The following is a 25,383-nucleotide window of genomic DNA, read 5'->3' as shown; positions in this document are numbered from 1 at the left end:
AGTAAATCATGTGTCCTTTCTGCCTTTTCTGTCCTTTACTGTTTCTTTTTTTCATTTTCTCAGACAAGAATCTTTGCAGGCGTTTTTGTTTTTCTTTTTGTCATCATCTCCAGTATTTAGTCTGTCACATTATATTGTTTTACTATCCCATTGTTCTTCAAAATGCATTTTATTTGAATTTCTAGTGCCTCCAAGTTATAACTTGAATTAATTTTATTTAATTATCCAGTCAATAAATATTTAATGAAGGATTAGCATGTACAGCATGTTCTGTTTAGTGCTGAGGACAGGGCGTAGCATATGTACATAGAAACCCGCATGTTAGGTAGTTTCTAATGTAGGTAGACACGCCTGTTACCTATGTCCCTTTTACGTGGTCACAGTGAGAGACCCATTGGCTGAAGAAAACCTGCCTCCACTACTGCTTCACCTCGATTCTCCCGCCCTTCTCCTTCAGGCTCATGTTTGCTTTGATTTTCCTTACGGTCCTTGTTTTGCTCACTTGTAACATAGGCTGAGACCTGTGGGAGGAGGACCCCTTAAAAGTTGAGGATAAGAAGGGACGTTGTTGTGTCTCCTCACTCACACGTAATCTCACTTACCCACAAAGCTCCCCTTCTCACCTTTACCACAGAATCTTGATTGTGTTGTGATGCCTTTGGTTTAAATGTCCATGATAGCCTAAGTGTTCATGTTCTTATGAAAAGGAAATCATTCTTATTTTTATCTTTTGTTTACTAAAGACAATTGCACTTGGTCTTATTCCATCATTCCCAAATAGAGTATAGGTGAAAGATCTCCCCCCAGCCCCACTGGTGATTGCAATACCAGAATGAATGATAGTTCTAATATATTGATATTTTTTTTGAGATAATGCCAAAAGTCAGTACTTAACATTGCTAATTTATTGAAAAATATTCAGAATTTATTTTTTTAAAAAATCAATAAACTAAATAATACATTTAAATACTATAACTTTTAAATATATTAGAAAATATCAAGTAAAAACAAATATACAAAAATATAAAGTTTAAACACATTTCAGTCTAATATAAATTCTTAGGTCACATTAATAGAGAACTCAAAATGAAACCAAGAAGAGTATAAAGTGAAAATAATCTATTAAGCATGAAAACCTGAAGGAAATAGTATATTGATTTTTAATATAATCTTGTGAAGGAAAATGCGTCAGAAGTATCATGCTGCTGCTGCTAAGTCGCTTCAGTCATGTCCGACTCTGTGCGACCTCACAGATGGCAGCCCACCAGGCTCCCCCGTCCCTGGGATTCTCCAGGCAAGAATACTGGAGTGGGTTGCCATTTCCTTCTCCAATGCATGAAAGTGAAAAGTGAAAGTGAAGTTGCTCAGTCATATCCGACTCTTAGCGACCCCATGGACTGTAGCCTACCAGGCTCCTCTGTCCATGGGATTCTCCAGGCAAGAATATTGGAGTGGGTTGTCATTTCCTTCTCCACATAAGTGTCATAATTGAGTCCTAATTTAGTACAAATTTTTCTAGCTTTTCTTTTGAAAAGCCCTGTTTGATTTTATAGCTAAGGAATGATAAAGAGAAATATACAAGCTACCTTTAAGTTTCCTCTGAATCCTTCATTTTGATCTTCAGATAATCCTACCTCTTCTTTATGATGGAGGGCTATAGTCCATAGGGTTGCAAAGAGTCAGACATGACTGACTATCTGTCCATAGGATTCTCCAGGCAAGAGTGCTGGAGTGGGTAGCCATGCCCTCCTCCAGGGGATCTTCCTGACCGAACCCTTGGTCTTGTGGCTCCTGCATTGCAGGCAGATTCTTTACTGCTGAGCCACGAAGGAAGCCCATTTATGATGGAAGAGACCCTTTTTGAGCAACTTTTTCTTTTTTGCTGACTGCAGCTATCATTTTTTGTTATTAAAGAGACATTTTTACATCATCTTCTGTAGTCTCATCACAAAGATAAAGATCTTGATGCGGAGTTATTTATATCTGTTTCAATATTGTTATGTTCATTTCCTTTTATTTGGAAAGTCTGTTCTTGCCATAGATGGTGTGCTTAGTCAGGGTCATTTGTTTCTTTTTTTTTTTTTTTGAAGATTATAGAGATACAGAAGAACAAAATAGGAAGATAATAGAAAAGTGTTCAGAATGTCAGTGCAAGGTGTAACTGGGCAGGGAATGGTGTTATTCAGCAAGCATTTTAATATGTTGAATAGTTTCATCATCCTGATCTCAGATTTTTAAAATCAGCAAAACTCTATCCCCTGCTGCCTGTGTTGCTTTCTTTGACTGTAGTTCTTTCTCTGGGGCGGCCTCAGGCACAGCCTCCTCTGACATGCTGGGCCCCCTGTAGAGTAGTACTTTCCTGACCTGATTGGCTCCCCTTAAGAACACTCAGAACCACCACTCTATGCAGCATCTGACTCTGTCCGTGCCGGCAGTTTTCATTTCTTTCCCACACAGCCTTCTTACCTGGCCTCAATTCCTCTCATTCCCCAACCTAGTGATCTGTCTCAGGGAGCTTTTCCCTGTCAGGTCTATTCTCTACTCTTTTATTCCCCCATCTTTGGAGAAAGTAGAAAGTGAAGTGGGACATGTATCTTTAAGAGGTCAGAGAAGTTGGACCAGGATAGTAGAGAATGCATGGAGGACCCTGGAATTACAGGAGTTGAGTGATAAACAGGCCAGGAGGGCTTATGGTGAAAGAACCATGGGTGGGGACCCATGGAATAAGCAGGGAAGGGAAAGGATGGAGGAGTCTGGTGAGCGGGACAGGAAGGCCAGGGAAGACAGTGACCTTGTCTGAAGAAACAACAGTTTATAAACAATACCAAAGGTTCTTTTTTTTTTTTCCCAACGTTCCTTTTTAAAATATAATGTGCCATACCAGGATGGCACACTAAATACCGAAACTCAGTAGCCATGGGTTTTTTTTTCTTTAATCCTTTTTAGTCTTCAAATTGTCTAAGAGATCTCAAAAAGTTTTAAGAATGGGAGGATATTTTTGTGATATATTTGTGTGTTGTCACTTTAAAAAATGTTTTTGAATTAGCAGTAAGAAGTTTTTATATGGATATATGGCAATATAATGTTATTAAAAAATAATATGAGCATTAGTCTTATTTTCTGTTTAGCAATTGGGTTTTAAGATTGATATGATATACTTTGTGTGTTGGATTTCAAGTCTAGAAAACATGATTTAATCTGAAAGATACATGATGACAAACAAAATCTTATTGTCCTGGGTACTCTTAAATTCTTCTGCAGTGATAAACCTTAAAACTATCAATGTCACTTATCTCTGAACTGAAAAGAAAGTACATAGGGCATTTGTTTTCTTCCATGAATAAATATATTAACTAAGACTTTGCCTGTTTTATAGGGTAAAATTTTCTATCAGAAACACTGTAATTTAATTTATGACACAAATCAGAAAAGCCAAATATTCTCTAAGGTGGTTATAGAAATATGAAAATAATGACCAAGAGTAGAAATGTGTCATCACAAGTATCCCATACAATTAAAAACGTAAAACAAGTTAGATAATTAAGATGTAAATAAGACAACTATCTATGTGGAGTTCGCTTGTGGTTTTGGTGGGGGTGGGGGTGGAGGAAAAACTAGCATTCATGTCAGTGAATTATTATTTTGCATTGAACAAAGACAGAGTAGAGGTATTTTATTCTGTAGGAGTATATAATTTTCAAACCATTTCAGTTAAAGCTGTATTGATATTAATGGTATCTATGTTAAGGAAGTAAATCTACTAAACAAGCTGAGTTGTGGTCTCTAATCCTGAGTTACCCAGATAGTTTCCCAGAGTCATTACTAATCTTGTCTTTGTGACATAACATGTTGTCTTCACTTATCTTAAATTGTATCATGAATCCTGAGGTAAAATTGATATTGTCTTCATAAAACCATGTGCCATGTATATCAAGACTTCTTTCTCTTAATCTAATCATATAAATGTGTAATATGCTTATGTAATTTAATTAAATGTAATCTATGCTTACTAAGTAAAGCATAATATTTATGATTTTCACATTAGTATTCTGAATTGCACAATAAAAAAGTAAATGCTTTCTACCATCTATTTACAAATCTGTAGTGAACAAAATGTATCCACCTAGTAGATTTTGTTTTTTCCAACTTTACTGAGGTAAATTCATATGTCATAAAACTCCACATGGTAGGTTTTTAGGAAAGACTTTTTTGAAAAAAGAAGGAAACTGTTTCACTGATTATCTCTCCACTGTAATTACAGCAGCTGTTTTCATTTTCTGGAATCTCCTTTCATTCATCTTGTAGTTTGTGTTTTTTTGTTTTGTTTTGTTTTTTTTTAGAAAGAGAGGTTTGTCGCAAATATTGTAGCAAGACCATGTCCATTTCCAAGAGGATTGGAGTCATGACCCCATTGGATAAAGCTAAACAAATGATTTAATTTTAAATTCTTCTATATTTACTCTGTTGTAAAATGGGAGTCATCCTTGGACTGAATCTCTCTCTTTTTTTTAAGTAATTTTATATTTACAGAAGAGTGATAAAGATAGTATAGAGTTGCCATATATATCTTTCACCAAGTTTAGTTAGCATTTACATAACTGTGGTATAATGATCTAAAAAAATTAACACTGGTACAATAGCATTAACTACATTACAGACTTTATTCCAATTTCACCAGTTTTCCAATAATATCCTTTTTTCCTGAGTCTCTTCTTAATTTGAAAACTTACTATCTTTGTTTCCTCTATGTTAAATACTCCTCTTCATGGTCCCCATTAAAAGATGAGCGCGTATATAAAATATAGGATTTGCTCTTTACTTGAGCTTTTGTGCAGATTTCTCTGTGATGGTGTTTGTGTGCATCAGGCATTGTGGTGGGTGCTTGGGTTAATAAATGTGTGCAGCATGGCTCCTACCCTCAGGAACTTGCATTCAAGTCAGGGACTCAGCATACAAGATAATCCATTTCCTTCTCTCTTCTTTGCCCACCTGAATCTAACCATTCTTCAAGACCTAGGTCAGTTCCCAAACCTTTCACAAAATCTTCACCAATTCAAACTCCCAATGAGAGTCCCTTTTTTTGAACTTCATTTACATTATTTAGTGGTAGGATATATACAGTTTTATTCTTTTGTCTGCTTAATAGGATTTTAAATTCTTTGTGAACAGGAATCATTCCTATTATCTTTTGGATCTTACCAACACATAATGCATTGTTGTTGGTTAGTCTCTAAGTCATATCCAACTCTTTGCGACTCCATGGACTGCAGCACTCCAGGCTTCCCTGTCCTTCTCTCTGTCCTGAAGTTTGCTCAAACTCATGTCCATTGATTTGGTGATGCCATCCAGCCATCTCATCCTCTGTTGCCCCCTTTCCCTTCTCCCCTCAATCTTTCCAGTGAGGGTCTTTTCCAGTGAGTTGGCTCCTCACATTAGGTGGCCAAAGTTTTGGGGCTTCAGCTTCAGCATCAGTCCTTCCAATGAATATTCAGGGTTAATTTCCTTTAGGATTGACTGGTTTGATCTCCTTGTCCAAGGGACTCTCAAGAGTCTTCTCCAATAATGCATTAGTAGGTTCATAATAGATGCTGGAAGTATGTGTCAGTTCCCTTGACTCTCAGGCTTTTTAAGCTCTAAGGTTTTTGTTTTAAAAAAAAAAGGAGAGAGAAAGGGAGAAACATAGAGGTAAAAACAAAAAAAATGATAAAAAGCTTTGCTTTTCCTCTTTTATAGCTGCCAGATATTGGTACTACTTTTGGTTGTTTACAGGTTATTTGTTTTTGGGGAAGAGGGTATCTTTTAAGGGCCATGGAAATTACCAGGGAAAGACAAACTGTACAACAGGGAAGATAAGCAAGCTAGTTCATCTAGCAGCCTTGCTGTTTACTTACAGTTCCCTCTCTTACAGATACTGCAGGAGAAGAGGCTGGGTTCGATCCACACTCATTATGTCTGTTCCACAAACCAGTACTTCCAAAGGGAAAGTCATGCTTAAAGAGTACAGTGGGCGCAAGATAGAAGTAGAGCACATTTTTAAGTGGATAACTGCTCATGCAGCTTCTCGGATCAAAACCATTTATAATGCTGAACGCTTGAAAGAAGAATGGAATAAAAGTGATCAATATTGGGTAAAAATATACCTATTTGCAAACCTGGACCAACCACCAGCTTTCTTCTCTGCACTAAGCATAAAGTTTACTGGAAGAGTTGAGTTTATTTTTGTAAATGTGGAAAAGTGGGACAACAAGAGTTATATGACAGATATCGGTGTCTATAACATGCCATCATACATACTTAGAACTCCCGAAGGAATTTACAGATACGGAAACCACACAGGCGAGTATATATCTCTTCAGGCCATGGATTCATTTTTGCGCTCCTTACAACCTGAAGTAAATGATTTGTTCGTTTTGAGCTTGGTTCTCGTTAACCTTATGGCTTGGATGGACTTATTTATCACACAAGGAGCTACCATCAAGCGATTTGTGGTTCTCATAAGCACTTTAGGGACCTATAATTCTCTATTAATTATCTCCTGGCTACCTGTGTTGGGCTTTTTACAGCTCCCTTACTTAGATAGCTTTTATGAATATAGCTTAAAATTGTTGAGATATTCCAATACCACCACATTGGCTTCATGGGTAAGGGCAGACTGGATGTTTTATTCCTCACACCCAGCCTTGTTTCTTAGTACATACCTTGGACATGGTTTACTAATAGATTACTTTGAGAAGAAGAGACGGCGCAACATCAACAGTGATGAAGTCAACGCCAATAACTTAGAATGGTTATCAAGTCTATGGGATTGGTACACCAGCTACCTCTTCCACCCGATTGCTTCTTTCCAGAACTTTCCTGTAGAATCTGATTGGGATGAAGACCCTGACTTGTTCTTGGAGCGATTAGCTTTCCCCGATCTTTGGCTTCACCCCCTGATACCGACCGATTATATTAAAAACTTGCCGATGTGGCGATTTAAATGTCTTGGAGTCCAGTCCGAAGAGGAAATGTCGGAGGGTTCTCAAGATATTGAGAATGACTCAGACAGTGAGAGCACAGACACTTTGAGCAGTGAGAAGGAAGTGTTTGAAGATAAACTGAGCATCATTCACAGTTCTCCAGGAAGAGCAAGTCACTGTGATGCTGAGGCTTGTTCCTGTGCCAATAAATATTGTCAGACCAGCCCTTATGAAAGGAAGGGGCGGTCCTATGGATCATATAGCGCTAATGAAGATATGGAACCTGATTGGTTAACTTGGCCTGCTGATATGCTGCACTGTACTGAATGTGTTGTATGCCTAGAAAATTTTGAAAATGGATGTTTGCTAATGGGGTTGCCTTGTGGTCATGTGTTCCATCAGAATTGCATTGTGATGTGGTTAGCTGGGGGCCGACACTGTTGCCCTGTCTGCCGGTGGCCTTCTTATAAAAAAAAGCAGCCATATGCACAACACCAGCCCTTGTCAAATGACTTCCCATCTTAACCATGTGCAATTTGTCCTTTATAAGCTTTGCGTATCTTACAGCCTGCCTTTTTAATGTTAGTCACAATGTTTTTGTGGTTTGACGTTTAGTTTAATGTTAGTGCAGTGACAGGAAATACACATTATGCTAATGTTGATGACAATTATTTGGTTGCCTTGTATGTCAATTTGAATGCATACTTAATTGTAAAAATTTTTATTTACAACATTGGAAATTCAGAAGTTAATGTTCTTTTGTAAGCACAAAGGAAGTATGATAGAAATTTATCCTCTCAAGACTTTACAAGGTAGGATCAAATTCTAATGGAATTGAGGCAGTTTCTTATCCTACATGTTTCCTTCCTTTTTACAATTTCTGTCCAGCACCTCTTGGTTAAATAATGTATGCTCTGAGACATGAAATTAAAACAGACCTATGAAATAAATTATTTTAAAACCAGAAGATTACAGTTTTTTAATGTTAGATTGTTTTTAATAAGGTGGCTGAGTGCTCTAAGTGTTTTGCTTGTTTGCTAATTTCACAGTTGAGTCAGATACGATTCTTGATTCATGTGGTGGAGGTGGGGTGGTGGGGGAGACAGATTATGTTGCTGACACTGACCAGAGGTTGTATTAGTCCTCCTTGGTTAGCTTTGATGGGAAGAAATTTCATGGTGGGTGTTTTTAAAAGTATTAAATCATTTACGAGTATATTCAAGTAAACAAAATTAGCTATAGCATACTAGCCACACATAGATTAGTTGATATATTTTTCCTGACTTTTTAGTTTGAAAAAATTTTTTAACTATAGAGAAGTTGGAAACATAGTACAGTGAACATTCATTTGTTTCATTCACCAGGTGTTTACATCTTGTTACATTTTCTTTATCTCCTCTCTCTATGTCTATAATCTTTTTTTTTCTCTTTTTTTTCCTGATTCCTTTGAGAATAAATTTCAGTTATCATGATGCTTCCATACCGTTAAATGTATCATCATGTGTCTCCTAAGAACAAAGACATTTTTTACACATCCACCACACCATCATCACACCCAGGAAATGTAATGTTGATTTAATAATATCTAATACACAATTCATACTCCCCAGTTGCTCCCAAAATATTCTGTATCTTTATATGTTTCTGTTTTGTTTTCATTGGGAATTCAGACAGGGTTTATGCATTGGGTTTAATCTCTTTTCTTTCATTCATTTCTCTAGAGCAGTCACCCTGCCCTACCCTCTGCCCCCCACCCCCGCACCCCTCTCCCCCACTTTTTAAGTCTTTTCTGACATTTTTGCAGAGTATAGGCTAGTTGTCTTATGGAGTGTTCCACATTTCTGGATTTGTCTTGAGTGTTTCTTCATAATTAGATTTAGATGAAAGAACTTTGCCTAGGTGGTTTCTGTTTCTCATTTGTATAACATCAGGAGTGCATATGTCAGTTCATCCCATTGTTGATGATGCTGAATTTGCTCAGGTAATATCTGCTTTATCTTTGCAATGTAAGGTATTTTCCACTTGATAATTAAGAAGGAATCTGTGAGGCCGTGTGAGTATCCTGTTCTTCAGCAACCTTTAACCTAATGGCTTTAACATCTGTTGATGATTGTTAGCCTGAATCTGTTACTAAATAGGAGTTGTGACGTGGAGATTTTTAAATTCTGTCCTTCATTCTGCATTTAATAGTGGCATTTTTTTGTGTGTATAGAGGTGCTTTCCATTTTTTCATCTCATACTTTGAAATGTCACTGTAGATCAAGATTCTTTTTATATTCAGCGTGTTAAAATTCATTATTCTTTTTGATGTGCAAATCATTCCAAATTTGGTAAGCGGGAGCCCCTCTAAGCTCAGTCTTATGTCCTGTTGACATCCCTTTCGATCTTGAAACACTTCATTGCTTTTTGACACAAGATATTCCAGACTCACTTTGTATTTTCCCTGGCCCAACCCTGTAATACGTCATTTCTTCAAAGCATCCAAATTTCATGGGGGACTTTTTAATATCCTTTACCTTCTGTCCCTCAAAATGGTAAGAAAATTAAATTTTCTCTTTCTGAATTGCTGCTGAGTTGCTAGCGGAAACATTTTTTTCCTTCATGGTGCACTGAGCCTCATTTTCATACAGGAATGGGAATAGTAAGGAATAGCAGTTACTAACTTTGTATTCGGAAGCTTTTTAAAATTTTTAAATAAGAGCATAAGCACTGCTCCTTGTGCTCTTATTTTCCTTTTGGAAAAGAAAATAATGTTACTGTAAATGTTTCCTAGAATTCTGCCATTGGTTCACTGTTCTTTTCTCTCTGGTGTTTTCAGCAGATGTCCCAAATCACCATGTTCAGGCACAGACCCCTCCCCAGATCTTCAGTTTCATGTATAGCTGTCTGCTGAACAGCTCCTTCTAAGTGCTCTTAAGTAGTTAGTCTCAAAGCAGCTCTTCCTTCTCTCTCCGTATCCCCTAGTCTTCCTTTTATGGTCCTGATTTCAATTCTTACCTATAATATTGTCCGTTATAAAATGTATTTTATGGAAAAGGAAATGGCAACCGACTCCAGTACTCTTGCCTGGAAAACCTCATGGATAAAGGAACCTGGTGGGCTACAGTCCATGGGGTCACAAGTCAGATATGACTTGGCAACTAAATCACCACCACTACCATAGATAGTTTAAAAGATAATTGAAATTTCTCCTCCAGCATCCCAGGGCACACCACACTTTTGGAGACTACAGGCATACCTTGGAAATATTGCAAGTTTGGTACCAGTTCACTGCAGTAAAGCAAGTGTGGCAGTAAAGCCAGTCATAGGAATTACTTGCTTTCCCAGTGCATATAAAAGTTATGTTTTTAAAAAAGTTACGTTTACACCACTGAAGTCTATTAAATATGCAATAGCACGTCTAAGAAACAATGTACATACCTTGTTTTAAAAAGTACTTTATTGCTTAAAAAATGCTATCACCTAAACCTCCAACAAGTTGTAATCTTTGCAATATACTGAGTAGTATTAGCCTAGAAGATAGACCAGTCTCCTTACCACTGGCTTACCAGGCCCTGGCCTAACTTGCACACATCATGATTGTACCGCCTGCCTCTTCAGGGTCATGTTCTACTTGTTCTCAGCTTGGTGCTCGTCTGTCCCCTCTGCCTCATGTTCTCACCCCTCTTCTAGGCTTTATCTGGCTAGATCCCACTTTCTCCAGAAATGCTACATGTCCTACCCATCTTTTCTTTCCCTTCCAGGCTTATGAGGAGACACAGATATCTTTACAGTGAAAGCTCTGGTGGCAGTCACCCTACTCAAGTGATCACACTTACCGTTTCAAATAATGGAGCAACCCCATTTCTCCTTGCCCTTTCCTCATATGTGCCCTTATTTTTTTTTTTTTTTAAGGCCTCACCATTTGGCATGTGGGGTGTTTGTTCCCCGACCAGGGGTTGAACTCACACCTCCTGCATTGGGAGTGCAGAGTCTTAACCACTGGATCACCAGGGAAGTCCTGCGCTTCTTATACCAAAGATAGCTGGTATATGCCTGTCCTAGTTAGTTGCATTGTATTAAAACTGTGCACCTGTCTTTTTCAGGTGAACTCCTTTAAGGTAGGAACTGTGCTCTGTTCATTACATTCATTAAATATATCAACATGCTTGGCATAAAATGGAGGTAATACCTTTGAATGCTAGACATGCTATAAAAGTATTACAGTAAGGTCAAGGAGTAAATAGTCGATAGAGGTTCAGGTCTTCAGGGAAGGTTGTATATGTACGTGCTAAGTCACTTCAGTGATGTCCTACTCTGCTATCCTGTCGACTGTAGCCCACCAGGCTCCTCTGTCTATGGGATTTCCCAGCAAGAATACTGGGGTGGATTGCCATTTCCTTCTCCAGGGGATCTTCCCAACCCAGGGATCGAACCCAGGTCTCCTGTGTCTCCTGCATTAGCAGGTGGATTCTTTACCTCTGAGCCACCAAGGAAACCTAGTCTACGGAAGCTTGACTCATCCTTTAATTGTGAAGCATAGCAAACAATGCTTTTGTCAGGTTTTCCTGGAGGTAGAGAATTGAAGGAGATGTTCAAGATTGACAGACTCTGAACTTTAACTGATTTTTGCTTTTCTTTTTAAGTTTGAATTCTTGGAGCGACCTAGTGAATTTAATTAACAATTCCAAGTATGTAGGCTTTATAATTACTGAACTCTGGTTAACTGTAATAGTGGGATGCACAATTGTGTCAAGAGTTTTTTCTTATCTTCTCTAATTATTTCTTGTGTAAATCTTTTCTTTCTTTAAAAATGATAAGCTCCCTGAAGGCAGAAGTAATGCTATAATCTATTGTTATATCCTTAACATGTTAGACCCAGAGTAGATATTCAATAAAGAATATTCGCTTGAATTTTATAAATCTTCTCTAATTTTGCCCTTTACCAAACTTTTCACCACCTGTCTAGTATGTTTAGTCAGTGTTGTTACTCTTAGTAAAATTCTACAAACTTTTTTTTCATTTGGGAATTGACTTTGAGAACATCATCTATTTGTTAATAAAGGATCTGGTAACATGTTTCCGCCTGGGTAACAATCTGGAGTTTGAGGAGGTCCTTTCACAAAGACAAGAGTAGTAGCATTTCAGATGCTGGCAAAAGGGAAGTTAGAACTCTGATATTTCAGGGCCACTTTTGTTATATTGTTTAAATGCTCCCCATTTAGTTTTACTAATTTCCTGAGCCAAGTGGCTAAAACAATAGGTTTCTGGAACAAAATGCCTTGAGCTGACTCCCAGCTTTGTTGCCAGAGGCTCGAATAGGAAGCATCCCTTAAAATGCCAAGCACAGGAATATCTTGGGCTTTTTAAACAGTATTATTCAAATTATTTGTTAGTATTGAGCATGGTGGACTGTAACCAATCTTAATATATAATGTTTTGCTTAAATAGCACTTGGTGGGGTGTTTTATGAGAAAAAAAAAAGAGCATTCTTACAGTTTTATTGTTGAAAATAATAGAATCTGAGTGGCAGAAACAAATGAGAAGGCCCCTTTGTCCAATCTTCTGCCTTGATTTAGATTGTTGATATCTCTGTTATAAATGAACTGACACACTCATCATTTAACAAAAGATTTGCTACATTTGCAAGAATCTTCAAACAGTTCTCCTGCCAGGATCCACAGAAGAACATGCAGTTAACTGGCAGTAGAGCGACAGCAGGTGCTGGAGACCCAGATCTGGACAGGTGGCTGGACGCTTCCCATGTCACCATCTTTGGGAAGGAAGATGAGTCAGGAGTTCATCTGTTGACAAGAACTAGTTCTGATATAACCAACTTGCTCTGAAATATGTTATGCTACTCACATTTATTCGTCAAAATGGCATCTATTTAACCAGAATTTTTATTCAGAGAGAAACCTGTGAACTATTAAAGACCATCCTCAAGAATTTAGCACCAAACTCATTCCATCATCCCCCAGTATCTCCAAAACAGCAATCAGGAGACATGAGAGCATTTTTCTCCTGCTTCCGCCAAACATACTTTCTACTGTATGGAGTGATGGAGGAAGACTTACAGACCCTGCTGTATTTTCAGGGCTGTGGAAAGGATGAGAGGTAATATCACCACAGCAGAAGACAGTTTATGGTATAATATGCACCAGACTGGGCTATACAGAAATCAGAGAAAGGATCTTTTACAATTTCAAATCTTCTAAGGGCTTAAATAAGGCTATAATAATTCATTCAGTTGCATTCCTTTAAGGAGGAATGTATCTAACCCATTTTGGAACAACATATGTGTTTTATTTAGAATCTGGTAATCAGAGACCTTAAGTTTGTTCAAACAGCTTAGAGTTTTTAGTCTAGGAGAATGTGGTGTTAATTGTAAGTTGCTTATTTATCTGAGAATTATGCCATAGCCTGAGTGCAGTACTAGTGTTTCCTGAAATAATCTTATAGGGTGAACCACAGGTGAGAAATGGAAAAGGTTTTTGATGCCTTGTAATATGTATATTGTCACCCTACTTATTTAACTTATATGCAGAGTACATCATGAGAAACGCTGGGCTGGAGGAAGCACAAGCTGGAATCAAGATTGCCGGGAGAAATATCAATAACCTCAGATATGCAGATGACACCACCCTTACGGCAGAAAGTGAAGAGGAACTAAAAAGCCTCTTGATGAAAGTGAAAGAGGAGAGTGAAAAAGTTGGCTTAAAGCTCAGCATTCAGAAAACTAAGATCATGGCATCTGGTCCCATCACTTCATGGGAAATAGATGGGGAAACAGTGGAAACAGTGTCAGACTTGATTTTTTTGGGCTCCAAAATTACTGCAGATGATGATTGCAGTCATGAAATTAAAAGACGCTTACTCCTTGGCAGGAAATTTATGACCAACCTAGACAGCATATTAAAAAGCAGAGACATTACTTTGCCAACAGAGGTCCATCTAGTCAATGCTATGGTTTTTCCAGTGGTCATGTATAGATGTGAGAGTTAGGCTGTGAAGAAAGCTGAGCGCCGAAGAATTGATGCTTTTGAACTGTGGTGTTGGAGAAGACTCTTGAGAGTCCCTTGGACCACAGGGAGATCCAACCAGTCCATCCTAAAGGAGATCAGTCCTGGGTGTTCATTGGAAGGACTGATGCTGAAGCTGAAACTCCAATACTTTGGTCACCTCATGCGAAGAGTTGACTCATTGGAAAAGACCCTGATGCTGGGAGAGATTGGGGGCAGGAGGAAAAGGGGACAACAGAGGATGAGATGGCTGGATGGCATCACTGACTTGATGGACATGAGTTTGAGTAAACTCCGGGAGTTGGTGATGGACAGGGAGGCCTGGCGTGCTGCGATTCACGGGGCCACAAAGAGTCGGACATGACTGAGCGACTGAACCGAACTGAACTGAACTGAACATGTATTAATCAGCTTTAAAAAAAAAAAAAAAGAAAAAAGAAAAAAAAAAAAAAAAAAATAATAAAAATAAAAAAAAAAAAAAAAAAAAGAGGAGTAGGACAGGAGAGGTGGGGCTTCCCAGTTGGCTCAGTGGTAAGGAATTTGCCTGCAAATGCAGGAGATGCAAGAGATGCAGGTTCAATGTCTGGGTCAGGAAGAACCCCTGGAGTAGGAACCGGCAACGCACTCCAGTATTCTTGCTTGGAAAATTTCATAGAGGAGCCTGGTGGGCTATAGTCCATGGGGTCACAAAGAGTCAGACATGACTGAGCAACTGATCACACTCATACAGGACAAGAAAAGGATGGAACAAATGAACAATACTTTCTTTAATCATTTTCAGAAGGGAAAGGCTACCCACTCCAGTATTGCCTGGAGAATTACATGGACTGTGTAATCCATGGGGTCGCAGAGTCAGACATGACTGAGCGACTTTGACAGGGAAAATATGTTCTTTTTTTTCCCCTTTAGTTAAAGTTTTTACTGAAGGGCAATGTATCTACATGCATGCATGCATGCTCAGTTGTGTCCTACTCTTTGCAACCCCATGAACTGTAGCCCCCCCAGGATCCTCTATCCATGGGTTTCCTAGATAAGAATACCAGAGTGCATTGCCATTTCCTTCTTCAGGAGATCTTCCCTACCCAGGGATCGAACCCGTGTCTCTTGCATTGGCAGACAGATTCTTTTAACACTGAGACACCTGGGTAAGCCCGAATATATCTCCATAAGAGTATGTAAATATTAAATGTGAAGATTATTAATTTATTACAAACTCAACACACTCATGTAACCCATCACCCAGATTAAGAAACTGAGCAATTGCCACATCCCAGAAACCTCCCCTGCTTCCTTCTTAGTCATTACTTCCACCATCCTCCCCAAAATTAATCTGTGATAACTTCCAAAACCATAGATTAGTTTTGCTTCTTTTTGAATGTTATGTAAATAGAACCATATAGTGTGTGGTATTTTGTGTGGTTAGGGTTAGATCTCTCATTTATATGCTCATGAGGTTCATCTCTATTGTATGGAGCAGACATTTGTTCATCATCATTACTGCACAGTATTAATGAACATGCAACAATTTATCCATTCTATTATGGTGGACATTTAGCTTATTTCTTCTTTTACAAGTACAAATAGTGCTGCTATGAACATCGTTTTATGTGACTTGGGTCACATTTCTGTTGAGGGTGAAATTTCTGGGTTATTGAGTATGCTTCAGTTAAGTTTTGATAAACACTGACAGTTTTCTAAAGTGGTTCTACCAATTTACACCCTCCCCAGCAGTGTATGAGACTTACAGTTGTTCCACACTCTTGTTAAAATTTGATGTTACAGTTTTTTTCATTCTTATAATTATGCTTATAATTTGTGGGTTTTGTTTGCATTTCTCCAATGACAGCTGACATTTGACACCTTGTCACATGTTTATTGGTCATTTGAATTACCTCTTTTGTGAAGTCCTTCTTCAAATCTTTTCCCCATTTTTCTATTGAGTTACTGTCTTATTGAATTATAGGAGTTCTTTATATATTCTGTATGTAAGTCCTCTGTCAAATATACATATTACATATTTTCTCCCTGTCTGTAGCTGTCTATTTAGGGGGCAGGATGGATTTTTTAAAAACATTTTTTCCCTTAGAAAGTTTTAGCTATACACAAAAGTAAAGAGATTAATATAATAAAATCCCATGTACCCAAATTCAATCATCATCAACTTACAGCCAATCATTTTTCAGCTATATGCCTACTAAAAATCATATTTTCTACTGCCTTAACCTGTCCTTTATTTCCATTATTAATGCTTTAGCCTTTTATTACCTCTTTCAGTGTTCCTTCATATATTTATTGAAGTTGAACTAATAATAAAACCCAGTGAATGCATTTCTGTACTTATATTACCTGAGTTCTGTGCATACAGTGACTCTGTTGATCACTCCCTTTTTGAAATTCCTTTTGTTTAGCCTTCTCTGGTCCTCCTCTACCTGGTTTTCCTTCCACTTCTCTGATCCTTTGTAATTTCCTTCCTGGGACCTCCTTCCTCCCTACCTCCTTCAGAGTTAGTCTCCCAGGGCTCTGTTCCAGTTCTCAATTCATTTGGGTGATTGCATCAATACTCATGTCCTTGACTCCCACTTACATACTGCTGGCTTCTGAGTTTATGTCTCTAGTCCAGAACACTATTCAATACCAGATCTCCATACAGAGCTATCTTATGAGCAATTCACTTGGGGAACCCACAAGCATCCATGGCACATTTGTTGACTGTTGACCTCTTCACACCCTGTCACCAATCTATTCTCCCATTCTCCATTATACTAGAATTCTAGCTGAACAGATATCCAGCTATCAGTATTTCTCAGCTCCCATTGTAGTTAGGTGTGACCGACATGAGTAATTCCTATCAATGCAATGTAAGCAAAAGCGATGCATGCCACTTCTGGATCTTGACTTAAAATATTGGGTATGTGTAGTATAATTAACTTTCTCCCCTACATCAGCTTGCCAGATATGGTGATGGCTTGAAAGTCAGGTGTGACCAGTGCACAGAGCTACCTCACCAGCCTGGGTCCCTGCATGACCACACAGAGCAGAGCTCCCTGACTATGGAGATTACTAGACCATTCCACAAACAAGTACACTTAATATTTAGATCATTGCATTTTCAGGTCTCTCTGTTATAGCAGACTAGCCTTTAACTATTACAGTATCTCAGTCATGTCATATCAATTACAGGATCTCAGTCATATCATATCAAAAAATTTACTAATCTTCCTTCCACCTAAATATTCTGTGTCTTCGTTTCCAGTATGAGTAAAGGCTCTTGCAATTACATATTATTTTCCTCTCTCTGTCCCTTCATTGAGTTTTCCTAAGTGCAATACATATTATTTCTTAATAATGACATAGGACTTCTAGCTATGATGGAGGAATTGGTAATTGACTGGTCTTGGTGTAACTGTGAAACCGGACCAAACTATATCAGCAATTGCTTTCAGGCAGTGGACAATAGGCAGCACAAGACTGAAGATCCCTAAGAGAAGGGCAACTAGAGGTAAGCTCCACAATTACCTAGCTCACTGCACAGAACAATTTCCTGATTGTAATACAGAGAGCTGATCTCAGCAGAACACAGTTGTCACACCAAGATTCAGCCATGATGTTGCATGTGTCTGTAGTTCATTTTTTGTATTGCTGATTAGTATGCTATTGTATAAGTATACCACAATTTACATATTTATTTGCTGATGGATATCTGTTCCCGGTTTTTGCTATTATGAATAAATCTGCTTTGAATATTGCTATACAGTCATTTGATGGACATAAACATGTATGTTGAGTATATAACAAGGGATGGAGTTGCTCTAACATAAAGTTTTTATATCTTTAGCTTTAGTTGATACTGCTAAAAAATTTTCCAAACTAGTTGTACCAATGTACACTCTAGTCAGCAGTATATATGAATTCTCATTTTGGGACTTCCCTAGTGATCCAGTGGTTAAGACACCACACTTCCACTGCGGGGGCATGGGTTTGATCCCTGGTTAGCAGACTAAGATCCCACATGCTGTGCTGCGCAGCCAAAAATTAGAAAAATTCTTGATTGCTGCATATTGTTTTCCCGCACTTGATACTGTCAGTGTTTTTAATATTAATCATTCTTTTTTTCCCACTTTAGTTGAGATATAAGTGATGTACAACACTATGTAAATTTAAGGTGTACAGCATAATGATTTGACATTTATACATCATTAAATGATTAACACAATAAATTTAGTGAACATCCCTCATTGCATAGATACAAAATTAAAGAAATAAAGAAAAATATCTTCTCTTGTGATAAGAATTCTTAACATGTACTCTCAACTTTCATATATAACATATAGCAGTGTCAGTTATATTTATCAGGTTGTATATTACATCCCTACTATTATTTTTGACTGGAAGTTGGTACCTTTTGAGTACCTGCATACAGTTCTTCCTTCCTCCATATCCTGCCTCTGGTAACCACAAATATGATTTCTTTTTCTATGAGTTTCTTTGCTTGTTTTTGAAGTATAATTGATCTACAACACTATGATAATTCAGGGTGTACAACATGGTGATTCGATTTTTTTTTTTTTGCCTATTTTAAAAAGTTGAAGTATAGTTGATACACAATATCATACAAGTTACAGGTATACAATACAGTGATTCACAATTTTATACTACATTAATATTACTATAAAACATTAGCTATGTTCCTTGTGTTGTGCGATATACCTTTGTACCTTATTATATATAACAGTCTGTATTTCTTAATCCCTGCTCTTTTAATGCCCCTTTCCCCTCCCTCTCCACCCTAATAACCACTAATTTGTTCTCTATATCTGTGAGTCTGGCTTCTTTTTTGTTATATTCACTAACTTGTTTGTGTTTTAGATTCCACATGTAAGTGAGATCATACAATATTTGTCTTTCTCTGTCTGGCTTATTTCACTTAGCATAATACCTTTTAAGTCCATCCATGTTTTTACAAATGGCAAAATTTTATTCTTTTTATGGTTGAGTGGTAGCCCATGTGTAATCTGCTGTTTAATTCATTCACTGAGGTTTATTCAGTGACTAAGGTTTTTATTTCTGTTGTTATATTTTCTTATGTCTAGAAATTCTTTGGTTCTTTTTCATTTTTATGGTCTCTTGTTTCTTTAAGTCCCTCTTTCATTTCTTTGAACATTTTTAGTATTTTTATTTTACATTTGAGAATTATAATATATGATGTTCTTTAGACTATAATTATGATTTCTTTTAAATTTACTCTTGGCCTCACATATTTGCATTTGGAAAATTTTGTTTATCTTAATATGTATGAGACACACGTTCGATCCCTGGGTCAGGAAGATCCCTTGGAGTAGGAAATGGCAACCCACTCCAGTATTGTTGCCTGGAAAATTACAGGGACAGAGGAGCATGGTGGGCAACAGTCCATGGGATCACAAAGAGTTGGACATGACTGAGTGACTAAGCATACAATCTGTAGGGATACTGCAGTGCCTGAATTTGGGGTATGTTCCTTCAAAATGAGCTCAGAATGTTCTGACAGGTACTGATGATGCTGTCCACTAAAGAACAGTTTAAATTAATATCTAGGCTTGGGATTTCCAACACTGTGAGAATATAGTATGGCTTTAAATCCATATAAAGGCATATTTATAATGATGCTTTCTTAAGTAAGTCTTCTATTTTTATTTTTCCTTCAGAGTTGTGGCCTAAAACATTTCCTTCTTGGCTGCCTTTGCAAGCAAATAGACTTTTTTCCTAGCCTATTCTTTCACTGAGGATGAGGTCATCATGGCTTCTAGCTTCAGGGGGGGTGGTCCTCAATTTTGCTTCACCATTTTATCCTGCCAAAGGCCTTGCCTTCTGTTCCTCTAACCAATCATTAAAATCAAGCATACTATTTGATTCCATTTACATAAAGTTCAAGAAGAGCTGAAACTAAATCTATAGAGATAGAAATCAGACTAATGGTTCTCTTTTGGGGATGTTGACTAGAAACAAGGATGATGGAGCCTTCTAAGATTTGGAAACGTTTTAAATATTGATCTATATAGTGATTCTGTAGGTTTACACATATGTACACATATGTACAAATACACCAGGACATACACTTATTTCAACATTTTACTGTCTGTGTCATATTCCTTTTGTAGTACACAAACAGGGTTCTTGGTTTCTGTTATTGGCAGATATTACTGATTTCCCTTACTTTTCTGAGAGACCAACCATGCACATAAAATAGTGCGGCTGTATGTTATTAAAACTATGTGGTTTGCAGTGAGTTTTTCAGAATTTCCAGTCCCCAAAACATTGAATGTGTGAGCTACATGCTCACACTTCTCAATTCTGATACTGTTTCTTGGAGACTTTAGTAAAGTATTGCTTAAAAATTCAGTTTGACTTTTTTTATGGTTTAAAATAGAACTTGTCCAGTTATATTTTTGATCTGCTTTTAGTTTGATTTTTAGTTTTTTATTGAAATACAGTTGATTTACAATGCTGTTTCCTGCTATAAAAGTGAGTCAGTTATACATGTACATATCAGTTCAGTCATTCAGTCGTGTCCAACTCTTTGCGACCCCATGGACTTCAGTAAGCCAGGCTTCCCTATTCATCACCAACTCCTGGGACTTGCTCAAATTCATGTCTGTAGAGTCGGTGATGCCATCCAACCATCTCATCCTCTGTCGTCCCCTTCAGATCCTGTCCTCAATCTTTCCCAGCATCAGGGTCTTTTCCAATGAGTCAGTTCTTTGCATCAGGTGGCCAAAGTATACATATATCTACTCTTTTTAAGATTATTTTCCCATACAGGTTATTACAGAGTATAAGTACAGTTTCCTGTCATTCGATTTTTTTTTTTTTTTTTAAGTTCAGGCTTTGTCCCTGCTATGCTGTGGAGAAGTAAGAAAAGGCATGTAGTCTCCCATGAGAGGACCTTTGGTGGTAGAAATGGTGCTCTAGAGGGCAATACAGGGTGGCTGCAGTGATTACTGTGATTTCCCAGGGATGGTACTTGTTTCAAGCCAGAGCCAGTCATCAGATATGTACTTACCCCTCCCAAGTGGGAACTACCCCTACTTTGGGGCATGACAGAGGATAGAAGTTTATTGTTGTTGTTTAAAGAATTCAGCTAACCGGTTTGCCTCCACCCTCTATCACCTTCTTTCTTCTTTAAAGTGTAGGACCCATGTGTATACATGAGGATTGTTGGAGGTTGAATTGTGCCCCTTCAAAAGATATGTTGATGTTCTAAACCCCCAGTACCTCAGAATGTGACCTTATTTAGAAATAGAGTCATTGCAGATATAGTTAAGATGAGGTCATGCTGGATTAGGGTGAACCCTTCATACAGTAGGACTGGTGTGCTTACAGAGAGGAGAAAATCCCTGTGGACTGGCTTGTGTCCTGCCCAAATCCATTATACATTGGAGCCCTAACCCCCTGTGTGATGGTATTTGGAGATGGGTCCTTTGGGAGATGGTTAGGTTTAGATGAGGCCTTGAGGTGGGGACCTCATGACAGATTAGTACTCTTATAAGAGAAGGCTATAGTTATTAGTACTCTTATAAGAGAAGGCTATGTCTCTACCATGTGAGGTCCTAATGAGAAGGCCAAGCCAGGAAGAGAGCTCTCCCCAGGCTGGCACTTATCTTGAGACTTTCAGCCTCCAGAACTACTAGAAAATTAATTTCTGTTGTTTGAGCCACCCAGTCTTTGGTATTTTGTTTTGGCACCCCAAGCTTACTAATACAAACACTACAGAGCAACAGAGGCAGAGATTGGAGTGATGGAGTGGCAAGCCAAGGAAAGCCAGTGATTGATGGCCATCACCAGAACCTGGAAAAGGGCAAGGAATGATCCTCCCCAGAGTCTCAGATGGAGCATGGCGCTATTGAATGGCTCTACTAACACCTTGCTTTTGGATTTCTGGCTCCAGAACTGTGAAAGAATAAATTTCTGTTGTTTTAAACCATCTGATTTGTCATACTTTGTTAAAGTAGCCTTGTAGAATCTAATGAAAGTTGCTCAGTTGTGTCCAACTCTATGTGACCTCATGGACTGTAGCCCGCCAGGCTCTTCTGTCCACGCGATTCTCCAGGCAGATACTAGAATGGGTTGCTATTTCCTACTTCAGGGGATCTTCTGAACCCAGAGATCGAACCCAGGTCTCCTGTATTGCAGGCAGATTCTTTACTGTCTGAGCTTGAGGGAAGCCCTAAAATAGAAGTCTTAATACTAGAGTCATTGTAAGGTTGGTGGAGGAAAGTTGGAAATGGGCAGATGATTCAAGGTTTCTCTTTGCCTTATCTCAAGTCATAAACTATGATCAGGAGTCCCTCACACTGGAGGTTAGTCAGAAATTAAGAAATCCACTCCAAAATTATTATATAATGTATGGGAGGGAATTCAATTTCCCAAAGGTCAGTTTATAGCTAAAATTTTCAGAGTCCATCTGTTGTATAAAACAAGGTATATCTTGTTTTTATGAGGTCAACATTCTTCCTAGGAATTGGATTGTGACTTTCTTGCCCAAAGCATTTCATTAAACTGTCTACCTGGTGAATGAGGAACAGTTGTAAGCCAGAAAGCTCTCTAAGGTAGGAAATCTTACTGAAATAAGCAAGGACAAACTGGGGGTAGGAGGAAAAACAGTACTTTCTATTTGTCATTTCAAATTTAGGGAAATTTTAAAGCACTGGGCATTGAGACATATTTCAGAACAAGGATGTGCATCTGTTCATAATATTTTTCAGGGATCAGGAGGACAGTGCATATAAAACCTTAAAAATGTGTGTGAATAAATGTCTGTGTGAACATATGGAAGGGAGTGCAATCCAGTTAAACACTTGCGGTGCTTGGCAGGAGCAAAGAGCCAGAATGCCTGCTCACTTAGTTCTTCCCACCCCCTCAGATGTGAGTCTCAGCAGGTGGGAGGATCCGGTGCAAGCTTCCTGAGGCCCGTGTAGGAAGGATAAATTACAGCCACAGCCACAGCGTTGTTTGAAGTGTTAGTCATTCAGTCATGTCCAACTCTTTGTGACTCCATGGTCTGTCCATAGAATTCTCCAGCAAGAATACTTGAGGGGGTAGCCATTCCCTTCCCCCGGAAATCTTCCCGACCTAGGGATCAAACCCAGGTTTTCTGCATTGCAGGCAGATTCTTTACCATCTGAGCTAATAGGGTTGTCCAATGCCACAGCAGTCTCAGGAGACAAATGGAGAGTATATGTTGCTGTAAGAGGGGAGCCTGGAAAATGTGTGGAGGGAGCACAGTGCCCTTCCAGTCACCGAGGAGCAACCGCATTGATGAATTTTTAAGGCTCTGTCAGTAGCTGTGGGTGGCGAATTTCCATAGGATGCCACACGCCAAATCAAACATCCTGCATACTCTGACCTCTCTGGCCTTGATGACCAACTTTATTTTTATTTACTTTTGTTTGTTTGGCTCTGTTGGGTCTTGGTTGTTGTATGTGGAGTCTTTAGTTGCAACACATGAGCTCCTAGATGTGGCATATAGGATCTAGTTTCCTGAGCAGGGATCAAACCCAGGCCCCTTGCATTGGGAGTGGAGAGTCGATGACTAACTTTAGACAAGTGCATTTAGTAAATGAAATGCTTGTGACCCCAAACTCCCATCCAGTAACTGGGAAGGCTCTAGGCACATGCTGTTTCTTTTGCACTGGAAACTCTTCATCTCTCTGCTTGCTCATCCTTCAGGGCTCAGCTTATACAGGCATACCTTGGAGTTACTGTGAGTTGATTCCAGACCACCTTGATAAAGCGAATAATGCAAGAAAGCTTGTCACGTGAATTTTTTGGTTTCCCAGTGCATATAAAAGTTATGTTTACACTACACTGTAGTCCATTAAGTGTGCAATGGTATTATGTCTAAAAAATGTACATATAAAAAATACTTTATTGCTAAAAAAAGGCTAACCATTATCTGAGGCTTCAATAAGTTGTATTACTTTTGCAATAGTAACATGAAAGGTCACTGATCACAGACCACCATAACAAATATAGTAATAGCGAAGAAGTTTGAAATGTTTCTAGAATTACCAAAATGTGACACAGAAACATAACGTGAGCAAATGTCATTGGAAAAACGGTGTCAAGAGACTTGGTGATGCAAGGTTGCCACAAACTAACTTGTTAAAAAAAAAATGCAGTATCTGTGAGGCACAATAAAGCAAAATAGGCTCAGAGAAGAGTCACTATTCACCATGTGCTTCCTATAGTCAGAATTTTACACATTTGTGGTAATTCACTTGATTTTATTTATCAACATTGTTTAGTACTTGTCCTTCTCATCAGATTGTATGAGGTTCTTTTCATTCATTGTTGTTTTCTTAGAGCCTATAGAGTGCTTAATATATAGTAGGTATTTGCTTAATATATAGTAGGTATTTGATAAATATCATTGACTAACTCGAAGTCCAGTGTCCCCCTGCCTGAAAAATTGCTGCTTTGTAGTTCATGCTCCAAAAAGAAACAGAAGAGGGGTATGGTGAAGGAGACTTCAAAACATTTCCACAGATCTCCTATCTTCAGAGAGCTCCATCATACTAAAAAAAGAAACCAAAAAAAAAAAAAAAAACAACAACAAAAAAGGAGACAATTCAAAGGAAAATGGGCAAAGGATACAAAGAGGAAATTCACAAAAAAGATTCAAATAGCCAAGAAATACACAAAAAGATGCTCATCTAGACTAGTAATCAGAGAAATGAAAATTTAAAACAATATACCCTTGAATTGGCAAACATGTAAGTGATTCATAATATTCATAATATTCATTGTCAGCAAGCATTTAGGGAAAAGAGAGCTCTCGTACACTGTTGGTAGTTCAAACTGTGCAACCTATACAGAGTATATAGTTAGTACTTTAAAACTTGTACTTTAAACTGTGTCTATTGTTAAAGGGGAAAATTGGAAACCACATTGTGTTATACGATAGGGAAATGGTTAAATAAATAATGGTACATTCCTGCTTTGGAATCCCTTAGCTCTAGATATTAACATCAATGAAAATCTATGCAAAATTTTTTAAAAAGAAGATTGCAAAACAATATGTGGAATACAATCCCAAAATAAGTAAAACTATATTAAAAATATATTCTCTAAAGTAAAAGGCACAAAGAATTCACACCAATTATTTAAATAACTATAAATAATTTGAGAACTTTTTCCCTGAGAAAATGAGTGTGGAAATTTTACTTTTTACAATGAACGTGTACTGCTATTTTTTAGAACATTATTGAAGTATGCTGATGTAAAGAGTACAAATTAAAGTGTCTATTTTTATTGAAGTATAGTTGATTCACAGTGTTTGAGTTTCAGGTGTACAGAAAGTGATTCAGTTATATATCTTTTTCAGATTCTTTTCCATTTTTGGTTATTACAATATATTGAATATAGTCCCATGTGCTATACAGTAG

General features: G+C 37.9%; 1 protein-coding gene across 3 annotated transcripts in view; it reads left to right on the top strand.

Annotated features, from left to right (window-relative positions):
• LOC122441760 (charged multivesicular body protein 3) overlaps nucleotides 1-25,383 on the top strand; it is an 85,176-nt gene that overhangs the window by 12,887 nt on the left and 46,906 nt on the right. For 2 of the 3 annotated variants that reach the window (XM_043468752.1, XM_043468753.1), the window contains exon 4: nucleotides 5,909-7,926. The exons of the other annotated variant lie outside the window; for it this stretch is intronic. In XM_043468752.1, coding sequence (XP_043324687.1) covers nucleotides 5,909-7,484 — 1,576 coding nt within the window. In that variant the 3' untranslated portion in view covers nucleotides 7,485-7,926. Of the gene's footprint in view, nucleotides 1-5,908; nucleotides 7,927-25,383 lie in introns of those variants that run through there. 3 annotated transcript variants of the gene reach the window in all.

Source organism: Cervus canadensis, chromosome 5 (genome assembly GCF_019320065.1).
Source record: "Cervus canadensis isolate Bull #8, Minnesota chromosome 5, ASM1932006v1, whole genome shotgun sequence".
Taxonomy (NCBI): domain Eukaryota; kingdom Metazoa; phylum Chordata; class Mammalia; order Artiodactyla; family Cervidae; genus Cervus; species Cervus canadensis.
Note: the sequence above shows the minus strand (reverse complement) of the source record. Positions and strands in the feature narration are given on the sequence as shown.